The sequence below is a fragment of the Centruroides vittatus genome, unplaced genomic scaffold (assembly GCF_030686945.1).
Source record: "Centruroides vittatus isolate TY-2023 unplaced genomic scaffold, ASM3068694v2 contig_634, whole genome shotgun sequence".
Classification (NCBI taxonomy): Eukaryota; Metazoa; Arthropoda; class Arachnida; order Scorpiones; family Buthidae; genus Centruroides; species Centruroides vittatus.
In genome coordinates this window covers 657,182-669,987 of record NW_027122389.1, presented here as the reverse complement: position 1 = coordinate 669,987, position 12,806 = coordinate 657,182, and the positions used below count along the sequence as shown (strand labels likewise).

Here is a 12,806-nt window from a genome sequence, read left to right as displayed (position 1 = left end):
GAAGTATCTTCGAATTTACCACCCTCGACCGCTTTTTTTCTCTTACGGCTTTCGTTTTTCTTAAATTTCAATCATCTGTGTCTCGTTAAGCGAATTTTTCAGAATTTGCGGTGTTAGAAAAAAAACTTTTTTTACACTGAACGTTGTCAGATGTTCTAATTGATGTTACTGTATTTCGTGTTCGAGAACAATTACTTTCGTTGTATACGTTATAAATACAATTGCCGAAAGAAGCGGAAGTGTATTTTTAATAAACAAACGTACGCTATTGTCCGATTAATTTATATAAACTTTGAGAGCGGCAATAAGCCGGCACGATGGCTCCATTGTACGAAGTCGTAATTGATTTTTATTTTTAAATAAAGGAGCTGTAAACTATGTAAATTTATAGATAATAAAATAATACAAGTATAACAAAAACAATCGTATTCTGCACACGTGATACAGAAAAACTGTTACGTTACACACATAAACCGCCACGCGTCGCGTCGATCGCCATGATGAATCGAATCACCATAGCGATAAATTCTTATTTTATTTTAAAACCGGAAATTAGAGGAAATTGGACGTAACATTCGATATTTTAAAAATAATAAAAATGCATAAAATATAATTTTATTATTATGAAATGAATATTAATTTCTTAAAGATATCGAGCGTCTACAGTATACTGTATACAATTTTCTTAACACGTTTTGCTATTGGTTAATTTTTATGTTAATCGCTATAAATATTTTAAAATTTAAATAACATTTTAACCGGAGAGATTATTATCTCTTGGTTTTTTATAAATATTTATTTATAGCGAAACCGGAATTATTATGAATGATGCTTTGTTAAAGCGGAACTAAATAATGGCGGCATTATAAGTAATGGGTTGTAAACGAAGGCTTCTGTTCATAATCATTTCATCTTCGAATGAAGAAAGATTTTTCCTGGCAATTAAGAATATATATTTTTAATATAGAAACAACGCGCTCCATTCCTTTATTATGAAATAGGGAAATTCCCTAGATCGGCGATTTTCCGGCGCGCTCGTCCGGTTATGACGTAATTTATAATTGCATTTAATTTTTTTAACTTATATAATTAAATAATTTAGAATTATGCGAATCTTTTATGTTTGAGAGTGTTTATAAGTTTTATTACGGAGCGAGAGTCGTCGGTCACGGCTTGGGACTTTCGTATCGATAAATATCTGTTTTACTAGAGAGCCTCGAGTTTTACGATCTTTATTTTTTATTTCGTGCCAGGTTTTGAATGCGTATCGAGAATAAAATGGGTTGTTTAAAAATAATACTAATTTAAAATATTTACAGACGACGAAATAAATTCTCGGTCTGTAAAATTTATTAATTTAAAGGCGTTTAATCGTTTACCAACCACCAGGGGACGGCGTGTAAATGTTGCCGCGGTAAACTCGACAGGTGTTTTTGCAATTTGTACAGGTAAATCGGTCGGCCACGCGCTGGTGACGTCGCACGGGGGCGGCGCCGTCGCCCGGAGCCTTTCGACCTGGAAGCTTATTAGAGCGAAGCGGAAATGACGTCGCTTCCGGCACCCGGCCCGACTGAGTCACTCGTCGGTCGCCGGAGTTTCGTCGTTACTGGAGTATCGAAATGGTGAGTCGATTCTCTTTCTCGTCGTTTTTTCTATTTATTTTTCTAATGGCGTGGCTCTTGCCGACGTTTGTCCATCGCGTGGAATTCTACTGTCGACCGAGAACTTTAAGTGACATGGCTTTTAGCCAGCATTTGCTCTTCGAACCGACATTTTATGACTCCCGGGCGCCGCCAAATTAGTTTCGACGACTGGTAAACTCGATCACGCGCGATTTGGCGGAGGTTGGGACCCGAAAAGGGCCTAAAGGATCGGGTACGAGCTGGTTTCTCCGGGACTGCGGAAGAGCTCGTACCGTACCGGAAATCCTTTATCCTCTCTCTTCTACATCTTCTAATGGCGAAACTCGAGTCGCGACCTCGCGCCCGAAAAGGAATTGTCGAACTTCGTACTCCGCCGACCTTATTCCTCTCCGTTTTTTGACCGTTTCCCATCGCCGTTTTAAAAATCGTTCGTAGTCGGTGACGTACGGTACGTCGCGTTTAAATCCCTCGTGCCGTAAACGTCATTTGCCGGCTTTTCCGAATGACGGTGATAAAACCACTCGAACTCTTATCTAATTTATAATAAATTCACGATTTAATAACATTCGATAAGTAATTAAAATAAAATTTTGTAGAGAACTGATTATATTCGCAACGAGTGGAATCTTTTAACGGTTAGAATGGAGAAACGACCGATTCCCGTCTTATTTACTGATTTTAATTTGCGGCGATGCTCCGTTTGTGTTCGGTTCTCGATTTGAATTCCGAACGGAATGGCCGTACCCGCCGGAACGTTATTTGGCTCCCCCCGTTGTTTTCCGGCGGTTCCTTTAATACCGTTCTCGTCGGAAGATATTTTCGGTCGATCGAATGTAATTCTGTTGTTTCTACGAAATTTAAGAGATGTATTTTATAATTACGAGTTAATATTCTTTTCGAAACGTCGACTTTAATCTTCGACTTTTTCGAAACGTCGCGGGAGGCGCGGGCTCTTCTTTTGTTGTTTTCGATCTAACGCACGGATTACGACTTCTCGTTTAGGTGTACCACTGGCAGAGTCATCACATTAAGCAGAGCGGGGTGGACGACATGGTGCTCTTGCCCAAACCCAACGAGGGCACCGTCGTGGAGAACCTGAAGAAACGCTACCTGGACGGACAGATATTCGTATCCTTCGAAACCCTTCGACCGATTCGTCTCGTGGAGCAGAATCGTAAAGACGATAGATCCGAGGCATATCTCGATGCCTTTCGAGAGAAAATTTGCATACGTGCGATCGTCTAAACGTTTCGTGGCGGCCGGAAAAGGTTCGACCCCGAAAATATCCGAGGCGGCTTCCTTTGGAACGTGCGAACGATTATACGTGTATATATTTTGCAGACGACGAAATAACTATTAACGATAATATTTGAAACTTTGACCAGATTCGATAACTAACTAAACCGTAAATTCGAAGTAATTAATCGAGAAAGCTTAATTCGATTTGGCCGTTCGATAATTTTTTGTAATCGTTAACTACGATGTAAAACGATCGACTTTCTTCGTTTACGGTCGATATCTATTCGTTGCCGCGCCATTCTCTCGTACCGAATCGGTTCCGTAGGATACATTTAGAATCGAATATAAAACCGACGATTAGCGTGCCGTTATCTATGGGAGATAATTTTAAACTTGGCTCGAAGCACTTAAATCTATTACCCGACTAATTCCCGCCGTCTCTCGGTATTTTGTTTGATTACGGTAACGGATATTTAAGAAACGTTAAGTGTTTTTTAACGTTATCGATCTTAACGTTAGCGAAGACGTATATAGGACCGGTACTAATTTCCGTAAATCCTTTCAAGCAAATGCATTATTTCACCGACAAAGAAATCGGACAGTACCAAGGAGCGGTAAGCATTTTGTATTTTTTTTAATAATTAGCATAGTAAGTGATGATATTTATTTTCTCACTGTATCTAAGTAAATGTCTGAGTGAAAAAAAATGCAGATTTAATGAAGTTTTTTAGAATTAATATTCGTATCTAAACCAGAATACACACACTTGTATCAATTAGGAAAAGAGTTTTAACTTACATGTACACTCTTGTTTTGGAGAATATTTTAGATTTATTCTTTTCCCAGTATGTTCGTCTTATGTTTATTTGTTTAATGTTTGCTAGTATTGTTCTATAGTTTAATTTTTTATACAGGTTACAGATTTGGATGAGAAGTTTTGTAGGTAAAATTCATATTTTGAAACTATTTGAGATTATATTAATTTATTTTTAAACATTTCTAAGAGCAACAAAGTATGATAAAGAATTTTTGCAAAACTTGTTTTGCATATTTTATCCACAAATTATTTTGTTTATAGATAATTATTTTGTTTATAGATAATTATTTTTGATAAATTATGTTGCCGACAATATTATTATTGTCGATATTACTGCCGAAGGATTAATTCGTAATGCATACGTAGTAAATTGAAGTGTACGTACACGTACATTTGTATTAGAATAAGGAATTGTGGTTTTTTATTATGTTTAACAGGGAAGTGAATTTAAATTTAGAGTTCATTTAAAAATAAACTTCAATTAATAATTTATTCAGACATGAACTTTTATAATAGTTACATTTATTTATAAATATGTGTATTAAAAAAATTTCTATGGATAAATTCTAGACAAAAAGTTATGCAAAAAGTATAATTAAAGTTGATTCTAGAACTGTTGTAAATGACAAAATATGACCAAAAGGTCAATAATTTTAATTTTAAATATTTAAATATAATTTGAAGACAAAAAATTATATTTTTATGCAGACTTCATTTCACTTATCAATTTATATTTTTTCTGTTAGATTTTCATAATTAAATACCCGTTCGTTATTTTATCTTCGACGAGCTTTTTTTCCGTTCGAAATAAGGCAACTCGTAATTATTTACTTAACTTGTTCCAGATTAGTTCAGAGTTTTCTAATATAATATAAAGTTCTATTAAATTTAAGTTGACCAAAGAAACAGATTTTGCACTCGATGCTTCAAACCTTAGATTAATCGTGGGTACGGAGTGCAAATTGATATATAACGCGTGCGACGATAACTGTGTATAACGGTATGGCGGTGGCAAATTTTACGCGTCTGCGAAATTAATTAATTGCCGTTAGAAACCGTTTTCTCGATTCGAATTGCCGAGACGAAATATATAAGTTATCGAATTTCGAGTACGTCTCTTAATAAATCGTGTTACGAAATAAATAAATAAATATTAATTAGTTATTGCAGTCGATATTTTGGCCGTGTCGTAGTTTTTGTAAGTGGTTCAAGGAGAACGAATGAACTATTGAGTGTTATATGTTAATAAATCGGGTGTTCCAGAAAACCTGTTTTGTATCTGTTTTGATTAATATTAATTCTTGTAAAATCTAATTTAAAGTGTATTTTAGTTTGAAATTGTAGAATATAGTAATATATTAGAATGTTCCACAGAATTATAATGGAATCATTTTTATAAGTTAATAAATATACAATTTATCTGGTTATGTGGAAAACAGTATAAAAATTTCGTGTCGAAATATTGATAATACTAGTTTAATTACCTTAAAAAATGCTTTCGACGGATTCTTCGCCGGGTCGTTATTTTTCTGTTGCCGTTTCAATAATTAGTCAGATAATTAATTTTGTGTGATGAGAATTGAATTTTTGTGCCTATGTATTAAAGATAATGTACTTTACTTTTAGCTGCGTCATTGATAAATTTAATTCAATTTCAGTTGGTGTAAAGTTATTACTTAATGAAATATTGGTTACGAATGACGTGCAAATTTGTAATGAATGATATTGTTTTGTTTGCCATAAAAGAAAATAATAGTCAAAATTGTAAAAATATTACTATTTAATCGCAAAATTCGCTTCTTAAACAGTTTTAATAAAATATATCTGATATAATAAAAATAAAATGGTGTGTATGTGTGCAACAATGTAGGTCATGAAACTTTGCTACACAAGTGATTATTGTATGTGAGCGTTCAATTCAGTAAGTTCAATTGTATGGGTTGACTGCACCCACAATTCGTGGAGGGAAATACATTTCTGCTTTCAATTCAATGCTTTTATTTATTTTAGAATCGAGTCAAATACGTTCACTAAGAATTATCAAATCTTCGCTTTGTTGTTCATGGGGTAAAATAAAAAGATTAGAATACTGGAAAATAAAATCTTGATCTCTACATTAATAATTATGTTATTAATGAAGAGATATATACTAATTATATACAGTAAACACCCCACTAGCTCAGACGAGATTTTTCATATAATTGTAAAGTAATTTAAAATTTATAGACAATATAAAAATTATAATTAACAAGTACTTTTGATAACCAGAAATCTTTGTAATACCGTGCATTGTCCAGTCGTAGTTGGTAAGTTACTAAAGACTGTACATTATTTTACGTTATATTGTCGTGAACTTTTTGAGCTTGCTTCCTGTCGTAATGAATTCGACAGTATAACTTGTTAAATCGGTAAAACTCTGTATAGAGTGGATTGTAATAAATTTTACTGCACCGTATATCGATCTTCGTTTACTGCATTGTTGGAGAAAACGTCCCGAAAACTTCGAAACCTTCGTCCTTTATTAGTTCCGGTTAGCGGGGTTTATGATATTTATAAAAGTAAATATTAATGAAGTCGACAATAATTTATTTTAATTGAATGCAAAATTTTTTATTATTAAGGAAAAATGTTTACTTTTATAGGCTTCTTACGAAAATCCTCCGCATATATACGCTCTGTCAGACAGCATGTTTCGTAACATGATGATCGACAACGAAAGTCAGTGTGTTATCATCAGGTATCGACTATACAATTTCAAATGCAAAAGTGTTCTACTCTGCTTTTATTTAATAATTTGTAGCTAACAAATGATATTAAGCCATTGGGTGAATATTATATTTTAATTTAACTTTCGTAAAACTTTTTCAGCGGGGAAAGCGGAGCCGGAAAAACGGTAGCCGCAAAATACATCATGTCGTATATTGCTCAGATTTCGGGTGGAGGAACTAGAGTCCAGGTAAGAAAAATCATTTATAATTTTATATGTGTTTCTTTTTAAAGTATTAAACTATGCCTGTATGTACTGTATCTATATAAGTCAAAATTAAATTTGTCATTTCTACAGAATTCAAATGATGTGTTGGTTGTTTCTAACTAACACTCTGACTGCTCATACTGTTTAATATGTATAAGGAACTGCTATTTAGAAAACTGACACAATATTTTTTCAATAAAATTTTCTTATCGGCCGTTAAATTTAAAGTCACAGATAAGCGTACTACATTCCTTACTTATCTATAACTTCTAATTTTAACAGTTGATAAGATAATTTCACTGCATAAATAAATAAACAATAATAAAAAAAACTGGGTAAAAATTTTTATGCCTAATTTAATTTTTAACATGAATTTAGAGAGCTGATAACGATGACATATTTTATAATGGGAAATGAATATAAATAACTTAGTTCTTGTTTAGTTTAAACAGTTAAATGTTTGACATTTAAATCATTTTAGTTATTTTTATATTTATTGCAGTTAAGCTCAAATATAACATTATTGATTTATGCAAAGTCCACATTAGTGCAAAGTATAATTACAGTTCCACGATAAGGATAGCCATTTCAATGTTAATGAGTTTGGTTAATACATCATACAAAGTGTGTCATAATTCTGTAAATTCAAAAACTATTACACTTTACCATTTAATTCAAAGCATACTGTTTCCAGCTTCCCTGAAATTGCACAAGACACACATTTTTCAACCTTAAGGTTTACAATGCCAATGTTATTAATACGACATTAAGAACTTACTTTTAAATTTCTAAACTTTTACACGTGTTCGGCTCTCGGATTCAATTTGGAGGCTAGATTGGCCCGTTATATCCGGTAGCTTTGATCGGCCGGCCAAACGGGCAAAGCGGTTAAAGTGTCGTACTACCACTCTGGGGACCTGGGAACAAATCTGGACGGATAAAAAATTCCAGGAATACTTTGAGAGGCTTATTCTTTGTTATTTGTCCAGTCCGTAGTGGGCTTGATCAAACCTATAAAAATCTATAAAAAGTCCTCTTAGTATTTGTGGTGTAGAAAGAGTAAAAAAATAAGTGACTTTAATTGTCATTCTACCGATTCTAACTGCTGTCAAAAAAAAAAAGCATTGATTATTGAATTACAATGGCTTGAAGAAAGAAAGTGTTTGTTTGGTACAGCATATAAGTTTGTTTGTTTATTTATTTTTTAAATATATCCAAACAAGATCAAACAAAGGTTAAAAATTCCAGGACAAAATATATTTAAAAAATGTACAATATTGAAGAATAAATACAAAAAATTTTGAAGTTTTCTGAACATCCATTCACGCTCGTCGAAGATGAGCCTATAAAGAAAGGTTGAATCTACTAGTGTTAATTGTGTTCTGGTGATTGTGAATGGACATTCTTCATAAGCATTTTTATCTTTACTCTTTAATATTGTACATTTAGTGAAAATACTGTGAGAAAATGGAGGTTTTTCCATTTGATGGTATAATTAATCATTTGTTTTTTTGTAAAGTTTGTTTAATATAAATCTCGTTAATACAAAATATCAATTTTTAAGTTTCTTTAATGGAGTTTGACTGTATTTACACTTATTAATAAATACACATTAAAATATTTCAAGGAGGACTTTGGAAATAAAATAAAAAGTCATAATTCTTCTCTTATGTAAAAACATTATTTATATCTGTTCTTATTACAAAATTTATTTGTGTGAAAGCTGTAAATGTGAAAATTGCATTTTTGTTTAGTCCACAAGAGTATTTGAATAAATAAACTTTAATATTAATATTTAAATTAATAAGTTTTTATTTTCAGAAAATAAAAGAAATAATTTTGGAATCCAATCCGTTACTCGAAGCTTTTGGAAATGCAAAAACCGTGCGCAACAACAATTCCTCTCGTTTTGTAAGTGTATAGTAGTAATAATGCCTCGTAGAAAAATATTTTTTGCACATATTAAAATTAAATATACTTTTACCAAAGGGAAAATATGTAGAAATACAATTCAGTAGAGGCGGCGAACCGGAGGGAGGAAAAATTTCAAATTTTCTTCTAGAAAAGGTAATGTATTTTAAAAAAAACAATTACTGTTTACTTATGACAATTTTGTTGAACAAATGTAATTATATTTTACAGTTTGTTTTGCTGATATTTCGTTATTTTTGACTTTTTTGTATTCATATGGAAATTTCAAAGGAAATATTTTGTAAATAAATAACGACTAACCCGTTACAAAGCTATACATCCACAAGAGCCGAATTATCGGGCTAGAGTTGGCTATAATAAATAAATAATTAATAAGACAATTTGGCACTAGAGCTTGGCGTTAGGCGCCATCTCTTACTAAACTTAATAATTATATTAAATAAATAATTTTAATAATTTTGGAACTGGAGGAAAAATTTCTTTTCCTCCAGTTCCAAATTATTAAAATTATTTATTTAATATAATTATTAAGTTTAGTAAGAGATGGCGCCTAACGCCAAGCTCTAGTGCCAAATTGTCTTATTAATTATTTATTTATTATAGCCAACTCTAGCCCGATAATTCGGCTCTTGTGGATGTATAGGAAATATTTTGTTTATAATTTAATATATTGACTTTTTGAAAATTTTGATTTTTTTGAAAATTTGACAAATCATTTTAAGATTGAATATATTTGCAGAATAGCTTTTAATAAATATATACATAATTTGGATATTATTTTATTATTCATTTTTTTATTATACATTTATTCTTTAATATCTTAATTTTCTTTAAGCTCTTTTTGTAAAAATAATAAATTAATGTAATAAAATTCACCAAAGTTTATGATTGAATTACAAAAATTTGAAATGAATTTTAATTGCTTTATACCACTTAAACTATTTTATTACACTTACAATACTCTGTTAAGAAAATAAAATACCTTTGTTTGTATTTAATATTATCTGTATATTTATTGAAAGTTGTTTAAGTTGGAATTTATATTATTGCTTTCAGTCTAGAGTGGTAAATCAGAATCCAGATGAAAGAAATTTTCACATGTTTTATCAGTTGTGTCTTGGAGCAACGGAGCAAATGAAATGTAAGTAAATTGTGTTAAAAATGTATTATAGATAACTTGCGCATGTTCTACCTGTGTGTGCAGGAGCAAACTATTATTGTGCGGTTAAAACACTCCTTTTGACAATGAACCGAATTTCCTACGAGATCTACGTTTCCAATTTGAGATACCCAGAATGAAACCAAATATTGACCTTATCTGCAGAACGTATCTTTATATCACAGATTGAAAAATTGATCACTATGATAGGCACTATAACAAACAGTGATTTTGTTGAAAAACAGACAATATGCTTGTAATAGTTTTGCATATTTTCATTATAATTTGCTGTATTTAAAATAAGAAACAGGAAACCTTACTTTTTGAATAGGAAACCTTATTCAAAAAGTAAGGTTTCCTATTTCTTATTTTAAATACAGCATTTAATGAGTTTTGCTTATACTGAGTTTTAATGATTGTCAAATTATATTGGGTTACATATTAGCTATAAATAATTTAGAATTACTAATAGATATATTCACTACAAAGAATAATTTAATAAAGTACAAATGATTCATATTAAGAGTCAATTATAATGGTGATAAACAAACATTTAATGATTTGTATTCTTCCAAAAAACAAATTTTATTATTTAATTTGTTTTTATATATGAAAAGATGCTACAACAACAATGAACGATTGCCATAAACTTTTAATTATGTATAATGTATGTTTGTTATATATTCATGTTAAAAATTGTTTTCAACAAAATTTACACATTGGAAAGTTTAATATTAACGTTTTTTATATGTTTAGTTAGTTAATAATTCTTATATAATTTCTTAATCTATTTATGTACAGTACATTTCTATTAATAATGATATACAAAATAAATTCTTTACATTTCAGTATTTTTTACAATGAAAAGTCAGCGTGGAACACAAAATAAAGGGCTAAGGAATATTTTTAGGAATTATTTTTCTTTAGATATTACATATTACATACAGTTTTGCTGCAGACTGTTATCAGATTTACAAACAATAATCTAATTTATTGGTTCAATAACTGATTAGTTGCTTGTTAAATATTTTACTCCTAAAATTGAATTTATGAAAAAATTAAATGTTGCATGTTAGAATGAAATGTGAATAAAATAGATAATATATTTTTTAGAAAAAATATTACTTATTTTAATTTAAGAATTAATTGGTTGCAAACTAGAGATAATGTATTTTTTTATTATATATGGGAATTAAGAAATAATACATGAAAACAATGTAATTCAGCAACAAATAACTATAGAAAGGAAAGATCAGATATATTGAAGTGAATAGGTTATTTACTGAGAAGTATTTTTGTGAAATGTTGAGAATCTATGTCTTTACTTTGCTAACGATACTGTCGAAATATTCCAACGTATTTATTATATGCAGCATAATTCGCTTTTGCAAACGGAGTCGAGCATTATATTCTTTGTAATGCGAATTTATCCATTAAATGCTCGGAACTCTAGAAAACTCCGAATACATTTTGTGCTTGCTAAGAATGCGATACCGTGACGGTATGGACAATTTTATTGAACCAAACAAAAGTGCCAATTATTAGACGATTATATGGCAAAGTTTGGTTTAACTAATAAATTGGGTTTAGAGATGATATTGATATGCAATTTCATTAGTCAAGTAGATGGGATAAATGTTTTTCAACAAAAAATAGTCAACTTCTACTTGCACAAGAAGGTAATTTGAGAAATGCAAATTTTTTCTAGTGTTAACTAAAACATTTGCAGCTGAATGTGAAATGGTAATCAGGTAATCAGCCAACTGATCAAATTTTGCAAAGAAAATGGTCCAAATATTTAAACTTTGCACCCTCAAAAATCCCTGAAAGACATTTTGTGCTCACCAGTTACTTTTTATTAATTAATTTTCTTATTTGAATGCCATCCACAATATGGTTCCTTTATATCCGACCAGTGAGATACCGGTCATAGAAAAGGAGCCTATTACGGGCAGAATTCGAAGTTCCTTTGATCAAAGGTAATAGTAGACTTCCTCCCAAAAAGTTTCATTGTATTTGCTCAAATCATGACAAAACATAAAGAACAGACTAACAAACTTTTTCTTTATTTATATATTGCATATATTTATATGTACAGGTACGAGCAGTTATATAAAATATAAAATATTTCTTTTATAGCAAACTTTGGGCTGGCTTCTCCAGATTATTTTTGGTATTTAAATCAAAGTGGAACATACAGAGTGGATGGCATAAATGATGCACATGATTTTCAAGAAACACTGGTAAGATTTTAAATTTGTATATTAATTAAAATTTTATGTATTTTGTCTTTACATCTTTAAATTTTGAAAAATTCTAAATACTTAGTAAGCTCCAATAAAGTAAATTTTTAAGTGAAATTAGAGTTTTATTTAACTCTAATTTCACTTAAAACTCTAAAACTCTAATTTCATAAATTAATAATTTTTAAAACATTCTACAAAAATTTAAAAACATCCACTTAAGGATATAAATATACACACCACATACACACAGAGGCATGCCGTGTTTTGAAGGCAAACTGAGTATATTCTAAAATAAACAAGGAAAGTAATATTAGAATATAATTTTAAAATGAACAGATTTCATATTTTGATCCAAGATTTGTCATTTTAAAGAAACAACTCCTGATCCAAATAAAAAAAAACAATATTGTATTTTATTTGGATCAGGATGACAGTTATGTACATGATTTACTTGCAACCAAACACTTATTACTTAGAATTTATCCCTATAAATGAAAAGATGAGCATTTATTTCATAATGAAGCAGTCAACTGAGATATGTTTTATGGTATGTTATTCAAATGTGACTGCAACTGTGAGGTGTTGAAGAAAGTAAGCATTTAGTCTCAAGTAATTCATCCTGTTTAAAAGCTGTCTTTGATAATAAACCTTTGTTTACGTTAATTAGAAGTCTGTTTGAATCTTTACAATTTAAAAAGCTTTTCTGTATTAAATATAAATAATTTATCAGCAGTTTGTATATTATTTTCTTTGGCATTTAAAAGTGACTAAAAGTTAGTGCATAAAATTCCCTCAA

The 12,806-nt window shown here is 30.4% G+C and overlaps 1 protein-coding gene across 1 annotated transcript in view; it reads left to right on the top strand.

Annotated features, from left to right (window-relative positions):
• The first annotated feature begins 1,852 nt into the window (after window positions 1–1,852).
• LOC136979743 (unconventional myosin-Ie-like) overlaps window positions 1,853–12,806 on the top strand; it is a 37,362-nt gene continuing 26,408 nt past the window's right edge. Inside the window, exons 1-9 of the mRNA XM_067275766.1 lie at window positions 1,853–1,875; window positions 2,646–2,771; window positions 3,407–3,496; window positions 6,342–6,436; window positions 6,568–6,655; window positions 8,495–8,584; window positions 8,663–8,740; window positions 9,662–9,746; window positions 11,904–12,007. Coding sequence (XP_067131867.1) covers window positions 2,694–2,771; window positions 3,407–3,496; window positions 6,342–6,436; window positions 6,568–6,655; window positions 8,495–8,584; window positions 8,663–8,740; window positions 9,662–9,746; window positions 11,904–12,007 — 708 coding nt within the window. The 5' untranslated portion in view covers window positions 1,853–1,875; window positions 2,646–2,693. The remainder of the gene's footprint in view (window positions 1,876–2,645; window positions 2,772–3,406; window positions 3,497–6,341; window positions 6,437–6,567; window positions 6,656–8,494; window positions 8,585–8,662; window positions 8,741–9,661; window positions 9,747–11,903; window positions 12,008–12,806) is intronic.